Source organism: Myodes glareolus, chromosome 26, assembly GCF_982192425.1.
Source record: "Myodes glareolus chromosome 26, mMyoGla1.1, whole genome shotgun sequence".
In the NCBI taxonomy this organism is placed as follows: Eukaryota; Metazoa; Chordata; class Mammalia; order Rodentia; family Cricetidae; genus Myodes; species Myodes glareolus.
Window position 1 is genome coordinate 39736126 of NC_142051.1, and position 22014 is coordinate 39758139.

The window sequence follows — 22014 nt, forward strand, 5'->3', positions numbered from 1 at the left end:
TGTCACCAGTCAATGCAGATTAAAAGCACAGAGACCTGCGTTATACCCACTGCAATGGCTACACTGGAAGAAGTCAGCAAGTCTGGGCACGGACATGGAGGAATGGGAAACACCGTCTGTGCTAGAGGGACTGTCAAGTACTGCAACCACCTTAAAAATCATCAGGCAGTTCCTTCAGAAGTGAAGCGCACATTGTCATATCACCTACTAAGTATTTACCCAAGAGAAATAAAAACAGAAAGCCACATACAAATGCTCATAGTAGTTTTCCTCATGACAGTCAAAATAAAAATAGTGAAATGTGCATCAATAAATCAGTGGGTGAATGATGTGTGGTGCATCCACACAGAGACATGCTACAGACATATGCAGTGCATCCACACACAAAGACACACCATTGACACATGCAGTGTATCCACACAATGACATGCTACTGACATATGTGCAGTGTATCCACACAATGACATGCTACTGACATATGTGCAGTGTATCCACACAATGACATGTCACTGACATATGCAGTGCATCCACACAGTGACATGCCACTGACATATGCAGTGTATTCACACAATGAGATGTCAGTGACATATGCAGTGTATCCATACAATGACATGCCACTGACATATGTAGTGCATCCATACAATGACATGCCACTGACATATGCAGTGTATCCACACAATGAGATGTCAGTGACATATGTAGTGCATCCACACAATGACATGCTATTGACATATGCAGTGCATCCACATAATGACATACTACTGACATATGTAGTGCATCCACACAATGACATGCTACTGACATATGCAGTGTATTCACACAATAAGATGTCAGTAGTAGTGAAAAGGAACTGATACATGCTATGAGTTGGATATCTCTCATACTGAAAGAAGTGAACCACAAGAGACCAAACTACACATGATTCTCTTAATAGGAAATGGTCAGAAAAGGCCAGTCTATAGAAGCAGTACATGTGTGGCTGCCAAGGACCAGAAAGGGGTATGTGTGACGATTAACGGTGAGTATGTGGGATCTAAGCAGGTAATAGAAATATTCTAAAATGGCTTCATGGGGATGATCGTGCATGTTGGTAAATTGGACAAAGCCTCATCGTTCTGTCCACTTGGGAAGAAAGCAACAATGTTCTTTGGAGATGCTAATAAACAGCTGTGTGATCTCAGGCACAGCTAACTTCTTGCCTCGGTTTCCAGTCACTAAAATTGGGAAAAAGAAGTCACTAAACATAAAGCCGCAGTAGGGCGATGGCTATGGTGTGCGGAGAGAGTGTGTAGCACAGCCTTGACTACAGGAAGAGCTTGGTAGGCGCTAATTCTACTGAGCCTACTAAGACCCAGTGCTAACTTAACTCAGTTCAGATCTGGAGAAGGGTTTGAATTGCTCTGTATAGAGAACACATCTAGCCTTGTGGAAATAGTTCCTGGGATCCTGAGGGTCTAGATATGAACAGGATATCTCACAGCAGTCTTGGGCTTGGAGTCTCAGGCTTCCAAGACAAGGCTGTCTCCTCAAGGCAGCATTAGTCATGGAGACATCATCTTGAAGCCTGTAACGTGGTGGAAGCAGCTGGCTGTTTCCACAAAGGTCCAGCAGGTGCCTAGGTCACAGTTATTATCATCCAGGCCCAGGCAATTTGGTGGCATGGAAGAGGGCCATCTCGCCCAGTCTAAAGGCTTTGAAGTGATGCCTTCGTGAGACCGGAGCCCCCGGAAGCTGTGTGGATGAAGGGGCAAGGAAGACTAGCCAGGCAAGGAGTATCTCTTGAGAAAACTCCCAGAAGCAACAGGGAGCTTGCTGAGTTCGAGCTAGCGTTGCTGTGGAAAGCAGAGGGAAAGGAAACAAGGGGCGGCGTCCCTGGAGAAGTTTCGGGTGCCGCGCAGGTGGTAGGACAAGCTCAGGTGCCCTTGCTTAGTCCTAAAGGCGCCAGTGCGTCATCCCTCCTGGATGCGGTCGCCTGGAGTATGCGTTCAACCTAAAGTGCACAACATCCAGGTTTGTGCCCCGCTGAAAAACTGCCTCCCTGCTACTCTGAAGGGAATAAAGGGCACGAAGCGGTGGCCGAGAGCCCGTGCATGGGGCTGGACCTCAGGAAAGGAGAGGGCTTGTAAATGTTTCATAAACTTCCCTCTGGGCTTCTGCCCTGGCTGGGAGCCCATTAATAAGCCCAGGCTGCAGAGAGGCAGGTGCTGTAGCATCACCCCGGAGAGGAAGCTGGCAGCACCACCGGCCAGCTGAAGGAGGCAGGAGGGGCTGGAGCTGGCCTCCAACGCTGCTGCTGCTGCTGCTCTCAGGACCCCCTGCGCACTGGAGCACACTTTAACTTCTCCAGCCGCAGCCAGAGAGACGGGCTGTGCTCAGTCTGAGCGTGGCTGCCCGAGACAGCGGCCACAGGCTGCCTGCTGTTCAGCCTGTAGCTGGTGCAAGGGGCGGGATTCCTGACCAGCATCCCCTCAGCCTTGTTTATTCTGGAGCAAGAAGAGAGGGTTTTCTCTTCTCGGAACACCTGGACTGGCCTTCGCCTTATTTTTGATTTTTGAAGTATTTTCTCCGCCCCATGAGAACTGAATTTCGGGTGTTCCTCAAGGGCAAGCACAGTGTCCCCAAGCTGGAGATGAGAAAGGACAAGAGCTCCTGAGGCTGCCTGCTAAGGGCTCAGAGGTGCCCCCCGCCCCACCATTCAAAATGCCGTTTAAAGCATTTGATACCTTCAAAGAAAAAATTCTGAAACCTGGGAAGGAAGGAGTGAAGAATGCCGTGGGAGATTCGTTGGGGATCTTACAAAGGTAAACCCTAAACTCAAACTTGACGGTTATGTCTGACATATTTTGAATCGTGTTGATAAAACCACATTTTAGTGGTAAGGGGGGGGGTCACGTTAGATGGTTTCTGGAGTTTCTTCTAGAGCCAAGTTTGTGCTTGGAGACAAAAAGATGCATCGAAAAGCCCCAGGTCTTGCCTAGCATGCACAAGTCCTGGGGTTCAATCCCCAACACCGGGATGCGGGTGCTAGTGTTAAGTTAGGGAAAGGTTCTGTTTAACTGCACTCTGTGTGTCTGTTAAGACTGACACTCACAGCTGGTGGTATTATACACGATGTGCTTGTCATTGAACCAAACAGAAATTTTGGAGGCAGTATTTCATGTTAATTCAGTAGTAACGATAGAGTTTGCCTGGAGCTGAGATAACTTGAGATGTTCACTATTGTAGTTAAATACTTTCAGTAATGTTTCTCTTTCTTCTAGGCTTAAACACAAAATACATAATACAGAGTCTGCAAAATGGCTCTTTATGGCATTCTCAAAAAGGAGAGGGGTTGAGACAGTAACTTAAAACATTAGGCAGAAGACCGTAGGTAGGGGCAGCGGGAAAATTCAAAGACTGTCAGTGAATTCAAAGAGGTTTTAGTCTGTGTCCCCAATAAATATTTTAATGTAAGTTGTACTCCTAGTAACAGGAGGGTTTGCTGTGTATGATAGGACTGGTGTCACATTTTAATTTGTCCAGGCTTTAGACAACAGGGAAAGTCTTCTCAGGTTTTGTGGATGAGTTAATCAGTAGTCCTTGTGTGTGCAGTAATTTATTTTATTTCCTGATATAGGAAATGGGAATAATAGCCTTGATATACATTTTGTGTGTTTGAATAATTACTTCTAACCCTAGTGTGAAAAATGTGATTTGGCTTCTTCCTTGAACATAAATGTCAAAGCTTTAGTGCTTAAAAAGATCGCATCTAGGTAACCTGGGTGAGGTCTCACATTCTTCCCCCTCTCGTACGTTATACCATATGTTCCTCTTAGTGCTGAGTTTGTCACTCCGGATCAGGGTTCATCCCAGAAGAGAATGGAGTTAGCTGCTTTCTTGCTTTAGTAACTAAAAACAGAAAGGCTTCCCTCTGCGGTGCCGGGCCATCATGCACAGATGGAAATGCATCTCCGTGATAGCTCGGAAACCAGCCAAACATGCAAAATGATTATCATATTTTCTAAATGAGTGTTTCATCCCCTTGCTTGCTCTCTCTCCAGGTACATCTTATTGGGGTGGTAGTCACTTGATTATAAATGTGAAAAGGAAGCCGTTACACATCACACATTACACATGACGCATTACACGGTGTCTGGGCTTATCCAAGGGATAACAAAGAAATCTGGCAATGTCAGGAATGAAAACCCTGGCGTTGGGCCAGGGCCACCACTGGAGCCACACCCTCTACTGAGTTTGTGAAGACTTGACAAGTACTTAGTCATCAAAAATGGTACCTTTGAACCCCACTTAAGCTGTTATCAGCTCATTCCTTCCATGGTTCCATTTGTCCCATGAGTGACGTAGGGTCAGATTTTGAAATCCTACATTGGATGTCATCAATAAGAAGAAAGGGTGTTTGTTTCTCATCTTATTATAAGCATATTTAATCTGAAGCAACTTTCAATTGATTGCTTTGTTTTTGAAAATTTATCATTTATTTGGAAATAGGAAATGTCTATTCTTTTTTTTTTTTTTTTGGTTTTTCGAGACAGGGTTTCTCTGTGACTTTGGAGCCTGTTCTGGTACTAGCTCTTGTAGACCAGGCTGGCCTCGAACTCACAAAGATCCGCCTGCCTCTGCCTCCCGAGTACTGGAATTAAAGGTGTGCGCCACCACCGCCTGGCTGGAAAAGTCTATCCTAAAAGCTGTTTCTACCCTTTGGCTGGACGATGCACAGAGTGGGGAGAACTCTGTGTAGCAGTCGGCTGGCTCAGGTTCAGAACTGAGGTAGTAACTCCCAAGTTACACAGCCTTAACTTGAAAAGGAACTGTGCACCCGAGACTCTTTGGCCAGTGCCTGGAGCAGTGGTTCTCAACGGCGTCCTTCCTAACGCTGTGACCCTTTAGTGTAGTTCCTCATGTTGTGGTGACCTCCAAACATAAAATTACTTTTGTTGTTGCTTTATAACTGTTATTTGCTTACTGCTATGAGTCATAATGTAAATATCTGATATGCGACCCCCCCCAAAGGGTCACGGCCCACAGGTTGAGAACTGTTGATCTAGAGACTGGTACCCTGGAACAGCCAGCACAAGGCTAGGTGGAGAGTGCCTAGACGTATGCGGGACAGGGTCATTGCTGACGTAATATGGATGGCTTTAGAATAGACAAACCAAACCCCAAGGTTCAGAGTGTTCATCAGCGGGCTTTCGGTAGCAATTGCTGGGAGGGAAAAGCAGGAAAGATAAAAATAATAATACTTGATAATAATCATACTTGACCAGCAATCTAGGGGGCCCTCAGCATTCGCGATCTCTGCGTCAGAATTACCCAGACCAGCTCTGCCACAACTCTGTAAGATGATTATATGCAAAGTGTTCTGCCGAGAGTCCGGCATCCGGGGGACATTTCCCCCTTTCCTTGTTGACTTCTCGCATAAAACCGGGTGCTATCCTCCAAGCTTAGCAATTAAACACGGTGTGGGCTGCTTTCTGCGTGCGAGGGCATGGAGAAGGAAGAGCCTGCTGTTCACTCCACGGGGGAAAGGAGTTACAGGCTCAGTCTTTCCTAAGCTATTTAAGACTGAGAGTTCTTGGGATGTGGTTTTTTTTTTTTTTTAATCATGGACTGCTCCTCCTGGCTAGGGGCGTGGCCGCCAGGCAGGGAAGCCTTTGAGAGTTCACGCATGGGGTTGATTACAGGCAGGGCATCATCAGTCCTTCCTGGAGAAGAAGCGGCTGAACAATTGCTCAGCCGATGGCACAATGATAGTTCAGAAGTGGGGAGTGAACCAAGATGCCCGCTCTTATAGTGAAGCCTTGCCACGGAACAAGGAACGCGTGTCCCGAAATTACCAAACAAATTTGTTCAGCTTTCAGTGACAGTGAGGGCACGATTGTTCATCTGTAAACATACAATGATTATGGCAAGTGCATAGCATATTCCAGATGCTGTAATTTATTTAATACTATTTAAAAACCATAAAGAGGAGACTACGACCTTTGCAGTTTTATAGGTGAAGAAATCAAAGCACAGAGAGGTTGAGTAAGCTGTCTGAGGGCACACAGCTTAAAGGTAGTGCAGCTTGGGCTTCAAACCTGAAGTTCTATGACCAAATTCTTTTTTTCTTTTTTGCCATCGTACATTTAATTGACACATAATAATTGTGCATATTCACAGACATTTACAATGTAATTTTCATAGCAAGATAATTAGCATTCCCAACTCTTTAAGCATCCAGTGTTCTTTGCATTAGGAGAACTCCTCTAGTACTTTGTAAGATAGATAACAAGTTATTATCAACTGTGGTCACCTTCTTTTCTGTCCTCCCATGAGGACAGCACCGAGGGCTCAGCCTGGTGTATCATCATTGTGTAAGTCAGTCAGGGCCTGTGGGCTGCCTCAGCAGGAGTCCAGGTCACTTCCCTGGGGGCAGTTTTAGAAGGAAGGAGCTCTGATCTCTTAGCAGCCCCGAAAGCAGGGTAGTGTGAAGCTGCTCCAGGCATGCGCTGGCCTGGTGATCCCGCGCATGCGCCGCAGTGTTCGACCGGCCCACCCCTAGGAGCCTCAGATCTGCTCCTTCTCTCAAGAAGATCAATCCATGCAGGATGATCTGTTTTGTGGCTCCAGGCTCTTTATCCCTAGGGAATCTTCCTGAGACGTTACCAGAACAAACCCTAGCTCCCAGGCTGGCCTCGAACTCGTAATCCTCCTACCTCCTCCTAGTTCAGCAAATCCTACCGGCGTGTGCCACCGCAACTGATACCCTAGCTCCCGTCGTCGTGGCTGGCCTCTCCTCTGTCGCCTCCCCTGGGAAGTTGACCCTGACCTTCAGCCCTAAGGGATCTGCAACCTGGCCACTATTTCCTTCCTCGGCCACTGTCCATGAACCTGTCCATTTGCAGTTCAGACTAGACCATACAGCATCAGAAGATACCTCCGTAGGTGACTGGGTGCCACATATTTCTTCCTTCATGATGAAAACCACAATCTCAATCTCTTGGACTCAATCCCGAGGACTGGGATTCATTCTGCTTGTCACTATGGTGATCTTTGGTCCTAATCTACATTCTTTCCTGAGGCCCTCAAAGTGGCCAGGCAGTAGTCACAGCCCTGTACTTAATGGGACATCCTTTGTGTTCCATACATGACCTTATCCAAAGGTTAAGAGGTGATTCTAAGGTGCTGGAGAGATGACCCAGCTGTTGGGAGCGCGTTCTGCTTTTGCAGAGGCCCCGAGTTCAGGTCTGGTGCCCACCGTTATGGAAGCTGCCTGCAACTGTGGCACCAGCGGATCCAACACTCCCTTTGGGCTCTGTAGGTGCTACACCTGTGTACAAATTCAAATGTACAGACAGACATGTAGACACGCAAAAGTAAAAAATAAAGATCTTAACAACAACAGCAAAAAAGAAGTGATTTCATTGGGTTCCACATGGGAGCGTTCTTCCTGGTGAACCAGGATCTGTGAAGCCGTGAGCTGAAATCCGAAGAACTGAGTAAGACTTCCAGTGTGTGTGTGAGGGAGGAGGAATGGTGAGTGGTTACGCCTCTCAGCTCTTTCCACAGACATTGCCATTTCCTTCATCTGTCCTAGTTGCTGGTCTAGGGCTGTGAAGTTACACCATAACCAAGACAGCTCTTACGAAAGAAAGCATTTAATTGGGGACTTGCCTACAGTTTCTGGGGGTTAGTCTGTGGTCCTCATAGTAGGATGTAGACAGGGATGGTGCTGGACAGTTGCTGAGAGCTTTACATCCTGATCCATAAGCAGCAGGAAGGAAGAGAGAGAGAGAGAGAAAGAGAGAGAGAGAGAGAAAGAGAGAGAGAAGGGGGGAGCTGGTGTGAGCTTTTGAAACCTCAAAACCAGTGATATACCTCCTCCAACAAGGCCATACCTCCTCCAGCAAGGCCACACCCCTCCAGCAAGGCCACACCCCCTCCAGCAAGGCCACACCTCCTCCAACAAGGCCACACCCCTCCAACAAGGCCACACCTCCTCCAACAAGGCCACACCTCCTCCAACAAGGCCATACCTCCTCCAGCAAGGTCACACCTCCTCCAAAAAGACCACACCTCCGGGCTGGAGAAATGGCTCAGTGGTTAAGAGCATTGCCTGCTCTTCTAAAGGTCCTGAGTTCAATTCCCAGCAACCACATGGTGGCTCACAACCACCTGTAATGAGATCTGGTGCCCACTTCTGGTCTGCAGGCAGACTATTGTATACATAATAAGTAAATAAATAAATATTTAAAAAAAAGACCACACCTCCTCAAACAGGGCCATACCTCCTCCAACAAGGCCATACCTCCTCCAACAAGGCCACACCTCCTAATCCTTCCCAAACAGTTCAACAACTGGGGGCTAAGCATGCAAATATCTGAGCCTTTCTCATCCAAACTACCACACCACCTTTTCAGCCCTACACATTCTGTTTTCATAGTTCTGATTGTACCAGTTCCTAAGAAGTATTTTTGGCCACATGGTCTCTTGATACTCTGGGTTGAGGTGCTCCATCTTCCCCCAGCATGCCAGGAGCTGGGTCTAACCTACTAGGGAGGCATAGCTTCATTCTAGAATGCATGTTGTCTTTCTTTGAGGTGTTGTTCAGAAGCTCATCTGATGCTTCCCCTCACATAGTATTATGGGAATGTTCGATAATATGGCTCTAGCAGTTAGATGGCCCTTCTTGTATCCTGGATAAGTTGTGGGCCATGTTCTTGCCTTTGGGGTTTTCAGTGTATGGTTTGTATCATGGAAGAAATATGTCAGAACAATACTCCCTAGCATAAAACACAGTGTCTCCAAAGCTCTGTGTGTCCTTAAATAGTAGCAAATGCCAAGTAGAGTAGTTTTTCCTTTACTTGGGAGGGAATGCTCTGGAATGCTCCAAATCAAGCTTGTGGGTGTGTGTGTATATGTGTGTGAGTGTATTGTGTGTATGTGTGTACATGTACACCTATAAATCTTAGAAGCATTTATTTGTCATACATTTGTTTTATGAGGCATTCAGAGTAATTGTCATTTTTTGCTAATAAGCTCTAAAACCATGTTATCTATTAGTTGTACTAGATCACTGTGATATTCCACAGATGTTCCTGATGGTCTCCGACTAGAAATCATCATCTAATCTCATAAGATCTCACCATTGAGCTTACTTCTAAGAAATGTACGTCAGGAAACATGGTCTGGATTTGAACCTTTAAGAATTGAACACTCAGGTCCCCTTTCTAACCATAGGCAGAAACCTCTTCCTCCCTCCTCCTCTCTCCCTCCTCCTGTCTCCCCCATCTCTCTCTCTCATCTGTTTTCCCTCCTCCTGTATTTTTTCTCTTGTCCTCCCCTCCTCCATTCCTTTTTTCTTTCCTTCCTTTCTCTTTCTTTTCTTCCTCCTCCCCCTCCTTCTTTCCCCTTTCCTTTTCCCTGTTCTCCCCCACCCTCTCTTTCTTCTTTCCTCCTCTCCCATCCCCCCTTTCTCCTCCTCTTCATTCTTCTCCACTTTTTTCCTCCCCTTACTTCCTCTCTAGATCCTTCTCTCCTCTCTTCCCCTCCAACTGCCCCCCTTTTCCTCCCTCATTCTTCCCACGGGCTCTCCTTCCTCCTCATTCTCTCCCTAGCAAGCAAACTCAGGGCCTTGTTCCTGGGCAAAATGCTCTACTCTAGGGCTGTGCAGCAGTCCTGGATGTTTGTTGTTACTCTGCTTCCGAGACAAGGCTAACAGCCCAGGCTGGCTTTCAACCCAGCCTTCTGAGTATCTGGGGTAAAAGGCTCATATGACAGGACCTACACATAGATCTCCCTGTACTGTGGCCAAGTCCTAAACTCCTGGGCTCAGGCCTCTTCATCAGTCTTTTGAGCAGCTTCTTATTAAGAGTGTAGGCCACTGTTCCTGGCTTTATTTTCTGGTCTCAGGATTCTCTTTTATAATTTTCCAAATCCCCACTACATATGTCTAACAGCTAAATTCTGTAAATTCTTCTCTAAGTGCAATGCCTTCTTCCTTCCCTCCACCTCCTTCTCCTTCTTCATCTCGATCAAGTGTTTCTAATGACAAAGAACTTACCTAGAACTACGCAGGTCGCTCCTGAGACTCTAGGAAAAGGAGTTTTCTTTGCAAGATCAGAATCTTAAGAGGCAGTTAAGACACTGGGCGCCTATGGATAGCGTTTGTTTGCTGAATTTATTTGCTCCTAGATGTGATTTTTTTTGTTTTTCTACTTTTGATAGGAAAGTGGCTTAAAAACACTAAATATATTTTCTTCTTTTGAGTTTCAGCTGTTGGTATTCTGCAAGTCTATGAAGTGGCAATAGGGATTGGTGGGGACTGTCACTAAGGGGAGACTCATTTGCAGCCAGGAGAGAGTGTGGACTTCATAATTCTAGGTCTTCAAAATTTGACCAAAACTCCAGACCAACTTCAGATTTTTAACCTCTGGTGTTTAATCCAGATTGCCCAAAATACTCTCTCCATGAACGCACCACGCTAATGCCAAATATGGCCGCGGATCTGCTGGTGTGTCACCAGTGGCCTCGGGGTCTTAGGATGCAAATCAGCGATGATTGCTCTGAGACTAAGTTTGAAAGAAAAACTCATACTGGGGCAGGAAAGGTGAAACTACAGAACAGCAAGGACGGACCTCGAAACCTCTGAAATTGCTGGACGTATGGTGGATCCTAATCCAATAGGGTAGGTGTCCTTGTAAGGAGACATTTAGAAAGACTTAAGAGACATCAAGGAGGTAGAGGAAAGGCCATGTGAAGACACCAGGGGTAGGAGTCCACCTGCAAGTCAAGATCAGAGGCTGCAGAAGAGACCAAACTGGCCAAAATCTCAACCATGGACTTGCAGCTTCCAGACCTGTGACAAGATACACTTGCTTACATTCCCCGCCGTGTGGTATTATGTCGTGAACGTCCTACCGAACAGTGTTCTTGTTTGTCCTCTTGTAGAGTCACATTTACCTCGGAACTGCTGTTGTTTGCCTGTTTGTTTGTTTTGCCCGTATGTTCAGTGAGGGCTGGCTGTTTGCTGAAACGGAAGGAAGTTAAAAGCATAGGACACGACTTCACTGGAAGCACCTAACGAAGCTTCACTTTTAAAATATATGTCTTGCTAATTGGATTATTGCTGTAGCCAAATACCTGCCAAAAGGCAATTCGAACGGAGGTGAGGTCAGCGTTGGCTCCTCGCCTAAAGTGACATAGTGGGGAGGGCATGATGTCTGGCTGCAGAGGTCCAAGTGTGAGGCTGGCAGTGGCTCACATCTGGGTAGACCAGGAAGCAGAGGTGGGTTATAGACTGCAAGGCTTAGCCCACTTGATGAGCCTTGTACTCCAACTGGGCCTTCTAAAGGTTCCTCAACTTCCCTAAATGGCACCAACATTCAGGGACGGAGTATGGAGTGTTTGAACATATGAGCCTGTGGAGAACAATTTACATCTAAACAATGTGTGTGTGTGTGTGTGTGTGTGTGTGTGTGTTCACGCGTACACACTCCCTTAGTTCACAGCACAGTCCTGAGACAACTTACCCTCATCTTACTTGGGACCTCGCCATACATGCTTGCCCAAAGCTGGCACGTGAGTGGAATTTGAACACTGGTTATGTGATCTCTGTGTTCTGCTCACAGTGTGTGAGCCATATTGAGCAATTTCCTCCCACGTGAAAACCCTTCTCCATGGTCTGTGGAACACTTGGCGCTACTGACAAGTTAACTGCTCTGAATAGAAGGCTGGTCGGAGGATCCTGAGCTTAGATGCTTACTAGACAATCAATTGTCCGTGAGAACAAGGGAAGGAGCCTCCCTAGTGCGGAAAGGGCCCCAGCCCAGTCTGCAGTTTTCTATATTTGGAAAAACAACAATGCTGGCTGTCATCCTGAGAAGAAAGAGGATTCTCTCGTCAAAAAGAGGGACCATAGGCAAACATGGCAAGAAACACGAGGGGTATAAATATCTATTATGGGTAATTAGCGTCCTCTGTTTCTTAAGAAAGGAATTTTTTTTTCTTGACCAAAGTGTACCCCTTCTCCATTTTAGAGAGATTATTTTGGGGGCAGAAGTGGATAGATTCTCACCCTGTCTCTAAGGGTTGCGAGTGTGGAGTGATGTGGGCTAACCCCCAATTCCACTCGGCGAACACTGGCGATAAAGACAAGGACATAGCGCTAGCCCTCTGCATGTGCAAAGCCACCAGGTGGGCCGGGCTCCACCCATTCATGCACGCATGCATGATGTGGAACACTTATTCTTCACCCCCTATACTGAAGAAGGAAAAAAACCCTCTCTAACTCGATGTGATAAGCATCCAGACCGAGGAATAGAAAATCTTACAGTGGCAGGGGCTACAGAGAACGTGTTTCACGCAAAACAAATGAAACAGAAGCCAAACCCAAAACATGGCATACTAGGATGGCAGAGAGCCCATCACTGAGTCAATGCTCAGTCCTTTACTGACCGTGATGTCTTAGTCTTGTAACAGCTCTGTAACATGTAACAATTAACAATGTTGATTGTGCAGGCAAAGAAACGGGAGATTCGTAATTGTCAAGGTACCTGCCTGAAGTCACAGCCAGTCTCTACATATTGGTTGTCTAGTTATTGGCAGTGTGATTTGTCTCTCAGTCTTCCTCTTTGAGCTTGCCGATATAAAAACACCAAACCAAACCAACAACAAAACACAGCAAAACCCCAGGAATTTATTTTATTTCTGAGACAGGGTTATGTTATGTAGCCCTTGCTGTCGAGGAACTATGTAGACCCAAGCTGGCTCGAACTCACTAAGACCTACTAGACATGGGGGACGTGTGCTGAGAGACATTGAGGAGGTAGTAGAAGGTGTTTGGGGATCATGCAGACCACAAGATGTCCGTGGACAGAGAAGGAAGGAGGCCAGGTGAGGGAGAAGGCTTTCAGGTCACACTGCAGTGGGTCATCCGGTGACTGTGGCTGCGTATGTGTGTGTCTTCCTTTGCTATCAGTGTAATTGCTGGAGGAACGTGGGGAACGCGTCACGTGGGAAAACGCGTCACCTTCATCGCTGTTCTTCGCCAATGGCACAGTGCCCAGCATGCAGTAGGCACTTAGTAAATGTCTGCTGTGCTTACAGGAGTCCAAGGACTGTTTTTCTTCTGTCTTTGCGCTTCAAATCTTACCCAAAGCCGCTGTGCAAATCGTCTCCCGTATGCATTAGCGGAGAAAAGGAACTTGTTTTCGAAAGCAGCTGCTTTGTTCATAATTGTGCTACTTATATCAATTTAATACTTATGAAAACTGAGAATCGTACTCAGGATTACGGCCTCACAGGCTATAAATGGTTCTTCTTTGTGTTGTACGTGTATACGTATTTGTGTGTGCGTGCACATGCATGTGCATGCTTGTGTGTATGTGTGCACGCATGCCAGAGTGGAGGTCGGATTGATTTTGAGTGCACTCTTCAATTGCTATCTACTTTATTCTTTGTTTGTTTGCTTATAAATATCACTGTGTGTGTGTGTGTGTGTGTGTGTGTGTGTGTAAGAGAGAGAGACAGAGAGAGACAGAGACAGAGAGACAGAGAAAGAGAGCCAGCCCACACACATGTGTGTGCTTGCCACTGTGTTCGTGTGAAGGCGGGAGGGAAATCTTTAGGACTTGGTTCTCTTCTTCCACCATGGGACTTGGGGTTTGAACTCAAGTCTTCAGGCTTGCCTGGCAAGGACTTTTCCCTACTGAGGCTCCTGGTCTGCCCGATTTTTGAGGCAGAGTCTGTCTTCAGTGAGCCCGGAGCTCACCAATTTGTCTAGGTCGCCTTTACCTCTTACCCCAGCATTGGGTTACAGACATGCACTTCAGGGTCTAGATTTTTATGTGGGTGCTGGGAACCCACATTCATCTCCTCATGCTTGTATAACAAACACTTTACTGACTGAGCCATCTCCTCAGTCCTCCCAGCCCCCCCAAAACCTCTTCATAATTGACAGTGCTGGTTGCTCAATTACTTTTGTTGCTTATAGTAGTGGCTGTCAGCCTTCCAAATGCTGTGACCCTTTAATACAGTTCCTCATGTTGTGGTGACCCCAACCATAAAATTATCTTCATTGCTGCTTCCTATCTATAATTTTGTTACTGTTATGAATCATAAAATAAATATCTGCTATTCAGAATATCTGCTCTGCAACCCCGTGAAAGGGTCATGACCCACAGGTTGAGAGGAAGGTAATTATGAGGACATACCATCCCTTGAACCTACAGAAGTCGGTGAAAATAATCCCCGCATATAATCTCACCAAGCTCCAAGTGACTTTAAAATAAAAGTTTTGTGACCCAAATGGTTGTCATGCCATGTGGTGGTCCCATTTTTCTTTCAGCAGGAACACAGTACAGCACATTGTTAAGGACACAGAATCAGAATCTGGGCTTCCACACCTCCTCATATGAGACTTTTCCCACCCCCTCTATAAAGGGCATGAGGATAACATCGTCTTTGTATAAATTTTTTAAAGATTTATTTATTTATTATGTATATAGTGTTTGTTTATTACACATACAGTGTTCTATGTGCATGTATGCCTGCAGGCCAGAAGAGGACATCAGATCTCACTACAGATGGTTGTGAGCCACTATGTTGTTGCTGGGAATTGAACGTAGGACCTCTGGAAGAGCAGTCAGTGCTCTTAACCACTGAGCCATCTCTCCAGCACTATGTTTGTACTAAATTTAAAGCCAGGCAGTGGTGGCACACGCCTTTAATCCCAGTACTCGGGAGGCAGAGACAGGTGGATCTCTGTGAGTTTGAAGCCAGCCTGGTCTACAAGAGCGAGTTCCAGGACAGGCTCCAAAGCTACAGTGAAACAGCCTCAAAAAAAAAACCCCACAAAATAAAAAAAAAAAAAGAAAAAAGAAATTTAAGAGACTTTTTTCCTTTTGTCTATAAGGCCTCACTCTGCAGTCCAGGCTGCAATCAGGCTTGCTATGTTCATCGGGTTTGCACTTGAGACCCTCCTGTCCCCATGCCCCATGCTGGAATGACTGACAGGTGTACACCGCCAACTCCAGAAGGTCTGAGTGACTTGGTGCTATGGAAACCCGACACAATATCAGAACATTAGTCATTTCAGCCACGATTGTTTCCTTTAACAATGATGATGATGATAGTAACTTTTAAAATATAAGGTGCACCCTTCTGTAGGTTTTCTTCCTCTTGTTCCTTTGCTGCTGCTGCTGCTGCTTCTTCTTCTTCTTCTTCTTCTTCTTCTTCTTCTTCTTCTTCTTCTTCTTCTTCTTCTTCTTCTTCTTCTTCTTTTTTCTTTACTTTGTGCATTTTCCCTCACCTTGAATACTGGCTTTTATTCTCCATTTATTCTTTTTTTTTTTTGATGCAGAAAAATCGATGGGACCAATGAAGAAGAAGATACCATTGAGCTGAATGAAGACGGAAGGCCGGTGCAGACACCCAGGCCACGCCTCCCAGTCTGTGATTGCGGCTGCTGTGGCATCCCCAAGCGGTACATCATCGCCATCATGAGTGGCCTGGGATTCTGTATTTCCTTTGGCATTCGGTGCAACCTTGGAGTGGCTATTGTGGAAATGGTCAACAACAGCACTGTCTATGTGGACGGAAAACCGGAAATTCAGGTCAGTACGGAACTAAAGCGGGAGGATATGTGAGCTTGCGTGCGTGCGCGCGTACGTGCGTGGGTACATGCGTGAGTGCATGCATGCGTGTGTGTATGTGTGTGACAGTTGTGTAAAAGCGAAGAGGACAATTCATTGATGTAACAAGCACATTCAGTGACAGCCTCATACTGAGTCCTGGACATGGCTAAATAACAGCCGAGAGGGACCGTGAGCTCCAGGAGACTGACAGTCTATGTGACAACGTGGTGTGCCAGTTGCTGGGTCAGTATGGCTTCACTAGATTCTTGGGCTCCTGTAGGAGTGAGCACGCCACGATTTTGGTGTTGTGATTTTTCAGAGAAAGTGATGGCTGAACTTGACAGAGATTTGGTGGGGTAGAAAGAATATTGGAAGAAAAATGAGCACTGTCTGTAAAGGTCTGCGAGGGAGACAGACAGAGAGATCATGACATGTTGGGAAGCGAGACAGGCTTTTCTGTGCTATAAACCCTTTCAAACCCTGTGAACAACCGGGTAAGCCATTGATCAAAGCTAACATCTGAAATTCTTAGTGTAATAGACAAAGGAGTCTAAAGGGAGGCAATTATATTAAAGTGTAGAGGAACATATTTAAAAATCAAATTTATGGTATAGATGTAAGGCCTCCTTACTAGTACATCAGATAGCAGAACCTAAATTTTAATGGACATATAAGCAACACTTGTGATCCTGACGACAACTGTAATATCATTTGAACATGTTTCTGGCTGTCACTCACGTCACAGTAGTGAGACTGATTTTACCATATTTTTAAATCATGTTTATACTTGCAGAAACTCTAAATTGTAGTCAGCAGGCAGTGAAGATAAAAACACTAACTTTTCTGTGGTTTATTAGAACCGGTGACTGCAACTTTGCCATATTACCCATTGACCTGGAATTCCAGGGGAAAGGCATGTTCTAGAAATGCAAACCGAAGCAACTCACCTCAGGATATTCTCTTCCAAAGTTTTACCCTAGATATTATACAAATCAAGAAATTGTTTTGCAAAATATTTTCATGAATGCAAACTTTTATTGAAAGTATTATATATTAAGTTTAAAACAAACCCCCCTGACTTTCCCTCATCTAAGTTTATAGACACACTGGATTCTTCCGCATACCCCAGAATCATTGCTGCCTGATGGAAAGGGGCCTGGTGAACGTTCTCAGGCTGGTGGTGTCATGCAGAAGCATTGATGTTATTCCATAAATTGTTTTATGTATGCTGGAAATGTAAAGCTAGTTTTATTTTAGCCTAGCTAGGTAGAAGAGATGGCTCAGCGGTTAAGAGCACTGCCTGCTCTTCCAAAGGTCCCGAGTTCAATTCCCAGCAACCACATGGTGGCTCACAACCATCTGTAATGAGATTTGGTGCCCTCTAGAGGAAGAGACCTGGTCAGTCGTCCTCATCCACTTAGACCATGAAACCCAATATGGACAAGTGCAACAGAGCCGCCATATACGGGCTGCCCATGCATGCCTCAACATTGTCAGGGCATACATTTCATTTTCGAAAAAAAAAGGCCTCATAAATTATGGGATGAATAATTGAAAATGTGTCCCCATAACTGTCTGCCTCACCGAACTGAATGTGGGCACAAAACGACTACAGGAGAGAATGGTCCTCCTCAGAGAGGCCCCTGGTGGTTCTCTGGATGTCTGTGTTTGCATTTAGTCTTAGACCTGAGTTTTCCATGTGGGGGTCTGGGAAACTATGGCATTACTTGCAGGGTTTTGTGGGAAGAAGACACCGTGTATGTGAAGCCTGGATTGTTTCTGAGTGCTGTGTGACCCTGAGGCAGGGTCATGGAGGTACTATTTCCTCAGCGGAGAGCGTGGCAGTCTTATTTTTGATGCCCCATCTGTTAGCATCACCTAGAACAGTCTTTTGCCAAGGACTGGCTTGGGGAAATTTGATGTCAGTTCACGGAAAAGCGGTCTTTAGCCAGCACGCAGGCTTTCCCCCTTCCTCCTAAGAGATTGTTCAGCACCATGGAGATGCATTAGCCTGCATTGATGCCCCAGCTGAGTCTGTCTGAGAGAGATATTCTGTTTATTGTGGGGGATGGTGGTGGAGGGGGAAGGTGAGACAGAGGGAGAGAAGCATTCAGTGCTTTCAGAAAGGAACACCGGTGGGGCTTCAGATGTGTGTCATTTGCGTCCCCTCAGCCTTTTGTGGGCAAGGCTGGCTGATTAGAACTTGCCTACTGAGGCGCAAATCAAAATGAGATGCTACTAGCGTTTGTCACCTGCAAAGCCAATCGGTCAATAGAGCCCGAGAAATTAGGACAGAGAAGAGACACTTTGATAAAAATGAAGAAGCAATGTTCTCTGGACTCACCAGTTTCTACAATGTTGCTTAGAAGATCTGATTAGGATCTAAACCCTGCTCTATATCATTCGCTCTGGCATCAAGAGCAGGAGTTGAGGAACTAGGCATGGTGGCGTATGCCTATAATCGGCAGAAGACCGAGGCAGAGGGGCAGGATTGAGTTCAAGGCCATCTTGAGCTAAGTAGTGAGTTCAAAGACCAACTAGGTTACAGAACAAGACCCTGCCTCAAACTAACCAAAGAAGAAGGGGTGGGGGGAGGAAAAATCTAATCCCCAAATAGGACCTCATACAATAATACCCTTGATAACAAAAATAAAAGCCTCACCCAAAGCAGAGAACAATGATTTGAACATGCTCTAGTGAGCAAAGCTAATTCATGGCAGGCTGTTCTCTCCCCCACACAGAACAAGTTAGGTATCATCTGAGTGTAACCAGCAGGGTGACAATGCTCTGAATGGTTGGCATTTCTGTCTCTGTGTTTTGTTTCATGGGAGATTATTTTGCACAGACATTTTTAGAAACCTCATTTGTGGAACAGGGTAAATGCCATGGGCAGGTTAAATCTTTCGGTACCTGTGTGACATGCTGTCTACAAGTGATACAAAGGACAATGTAGCTGACGTGTGGATAGTCACATGTTAGTTAGTTCAACATCATGAGTTGTTCTCAGTGGAAGAGCATGTGCTTAGCATAGTTGAAGCCCTGGATTCAACCCTTGGTACTCCTCCCCAGCAAACTTAGAAGTTAAAGCATTCGTAACCCTTACCATCTGTCATATGGTAAGCAAAAAACAATTGAAGGCTGAGAAACACTTTCCTAGCACCTGTTTCTCAGGACTCACGAGGCTCGCAAGGTTTCAATGATGGACTTCAGGATTGACTGATCCTTAATAAATTGATAAGCTCAAAGCCGCTTTTTTTTTTTTTATACGGAATTGTTCATTAGCTCTTGGGCCTTGGAAAAGATGTCCTTGTATCCTTCCTGGTCAGGGATCGTTGATTGCAAACAGCAGAAGTTCAGTGAGAACAATTCATATTAACAAGAGGATGACGGACGACTCAAGTGGGATTCCGTGAAAGCGAAATACAGAAAGCAGGTTGGCTGGGGAAGTCTGTGTAGATGCTCCATTTTGGGATTAGGGATCTGAGGTCCAGGATGCCCTCTCCCAAGGGAGGAAAGGCACCTCATGTAATTCTTGAGACAAGAACACAGTCGCTATGGGACGTAGACTATTCTACCCCAAGGGAACTGGAAAGGTCTTTGCTAAGGTCTCCAGCTTGTGTGCCTCACCTGCTCTCACCTGCTTCTCCCAACCTGCCTCAGTTTCCCACATCTCACGACAGACTACCTTCTGTCTTTTACCATGGCTTTGCCCTGTTCCCGCAACCGAATCCTGTGATCCCACGGTGTGACTCTCTTTTCTGGTGTTTATTAGCTATGGTAGACAGAGGAGTGTATTCTGTGACAAGGGAGACAGAATGCTCTTGGAAGGAGCTCTCCCAGCTTGCTTGGCGACATGGATGACTGCCTTCCCCTTCTCCCCCAGAATGCACCCTGCTGTCTGCCTGACCTTATCTGGAGACTATCCTAGGCCCGGATACCTGACTTATCTCTAGTGTGACCCGGGACTCTGTTCTCTACAGAAGCTCCCCGCTCCCCACTGCTGCCCGTATGGTAATTAGACACTGTGCTAGGAACATTCCGATAGGACCATGCTTCTACAGATGATACCTGAGACTTGTCCTAGGAGCTTTCTGATAGGAGCGTGTTGTTTAATGCAAATTAGGTGATTCCCTAGGTACCATCCCAATCCTCTCTATTTTCTGTCCTCCCGACTGAAGCTGAGCAGACTCACTGACGCTGTCTCCTGGAGGGTTATGTCCATCGTACTCAGGGGCTGCGCAAGGCCCTGCTTGCTGCTTCTGCCTCCATGGCCTGGTGGCCAAAGGACCATCGGGGAGGAGGGGAGTCACAGGAAAGGACTGCTTGGAAATCAAATAAGATGCTTTCAATTAAGCACCTCTGTAGGCGTCCTAGGACAGCCATCACCTGCAACTTGACATCTAAAACAACACACATTTATTCTCTCAGAGTTGTGGGGAGACTAGAAGTCTGATGCCAAAGGGTTGGCAGCACCTCACGTCTCCATATCCCTTGCAGAGAATATCTCCTTTGTTTTGTGATCTCTGGTGGTAGCAGGAGCTCTCAGGCTTGTGCCCGAATCACCCAATCACTGCCTTCATCTTCAGAGACTGCCCACCCCCATGTAACTTTTCTTTTGACTCACATTCCCCTCTGCCTACCCCCCCCCCCCATTTAAGGACACTTGTCTTTAGATTGAGGGTTAAACAGGATAATTCTGGATATCTCATTTCAAGACTCTTGGCCTATTCACATTTGCACCTGTTTTCCAACTAAAGGAGCATTTTCAGGAGGCAAATCTTTGATAGGGTTGGCTTTGGGGGTAAAGGAAATGACCTACCTCTAAGCTGTATTTCTTGCCTTTATTTTACTCTTTACTGGAGACAGGTTCTCACTAAATTGCCCAGGCTAGCCTTGAATTCACTCTGAAGTCTGACTAAGTCTTAAGCTTGATCCCCCTGCTTCAGCCTCCTCAGTTCCTGTGACTATAGGCCTGTGCCAGCTGGTCCAGCTGAGAGCAACTCTCTTGATAAAAATTGAAGTGTACGATGCATCGTCATTGAGTATAGGTGCAGTGTTGATCTCCAAAGCTCGTTCACTGGCTTGGGGGGAATATTTTATCCATTGATTGGTAACCCTCCATTTCCCTCCTCCAGTCTCTGAAAAATCGCTGTCTCCTCTTTAATTCTATTAATTTACTTATCTCAGATACTTCCTCTAGGTGGAACCGTACAGGATTTCTCTTTCCATGGCTGGCTTATTTCTCTCTTCTAACTTCATCCAGGCTGTTGAATATTGCATAATGTATTCTTTCCACTGGAAGCACATGCCACTCTGTTCAAATTCCGTTGTCAGTGGGCATCCAGGTTGTTTCCGAATCTCAGATATCACGAACAGGAGAATACCGATGTCTTTGAGATTCTGATATCTTTTGGAGACACACTCCACCGCACTAATGTTGAGTCACATTTTTAGCATCTTTTTAAGTTTGTGGGGAAAATTCTATACTATTTTCATGAGTGACTGCACCATGCCACATTCTCATCAGCAAGACAGAACATTTCAGTTTCTTCATGTCTTCCCCAATTCTCTTTTACCGCCTCTTTTTACACACACACACACACACACACACACACACACACACACACACACACCCTTGGGGCCATATACACCCCATCCTGACAAATAGGATGAGATAATTGTATTTCCTTGATACAAGGCTAGTGATATTTCCAATTCCCCAATGGTTATCTGTATGGCTGTTGGCCATTTGGTCAAGTTTCTGTTTCCATTGCTTCACCCCTATTATTCGGGGCGGGGGGCGCTCAGGCGATGCTCAAAGTCACTTCTCAGTGCTCTTTGACAGATACAAGTTTATTCGCAGACCATCTGCTCAGAGAAAAATGCTGGAAGGAGATGGTGGCACAGACATATAACAGCTGGACGGTAGAATTGAGACTCAGCTAGGCATGGTGGTGCATGCCTATAATCCCAGTACTCGGGAGGCTGAGGCTGGGGAATCACAAGTTTGAGGTCAGCCTGGGTTACGTAATTAGACCCCATCTCAAAACAATGACAAAGCAAAGTATTTGTCTGTTTATTATTTATCCTAGGGATTAAACCTAGGGCCTCAGACAGCAAGGTAGTCACTCTACCACTGAGCTACATCCCCAGCAAAATAACATTTGGTAATACTAACTTTTTTTTCTGTTTTCGAGATTGAGTGTTTTATCCATTAGACTACACCTGCAGCTCTTAACAATATTAAAAAGAATGAAAAAAGGTAAAAGGACTTGAGAGACCCGAGACTATAGTTATCAGTAGACCCTCACCACCCTGACATCTGAGCAAAGCCCAGAACTCGTCTCTGGCTTCCTTCCCAAACTGTTTATTTTCTCCTTAGCACACACGGCTATTTTAC

At 45.8% G+C, this 22014-nt stretch overlaps 1 protein-coding gene across 1 annotated transcript in view; it reads left to right on the plus strand.

Moving 5' to 3' along the window:
• The first annotated feature begins 2329 nt into the window (after positions 1–2329).
• Slc17a8 (solute carrier family 17 member 8) overlaps positions 2330–22014 on the plus strand; it is a 43272-nt gene continuing 23587 nt past the window's right edge. Inside the window, exons 1-2 of the mRNA XM_048418473.3 lie at positions 2330–2801; positions 15341–15593. Coding sequence (XP_048274430.2) covers positions 2701–2801; positions 15341–15593 — 354 coding nt within the window. The 5' untranslated portion in view covers positions 2330–2700. The remainder of the gene's footprint in view (positions 2802–15340; positions 15594–22014) is intronic.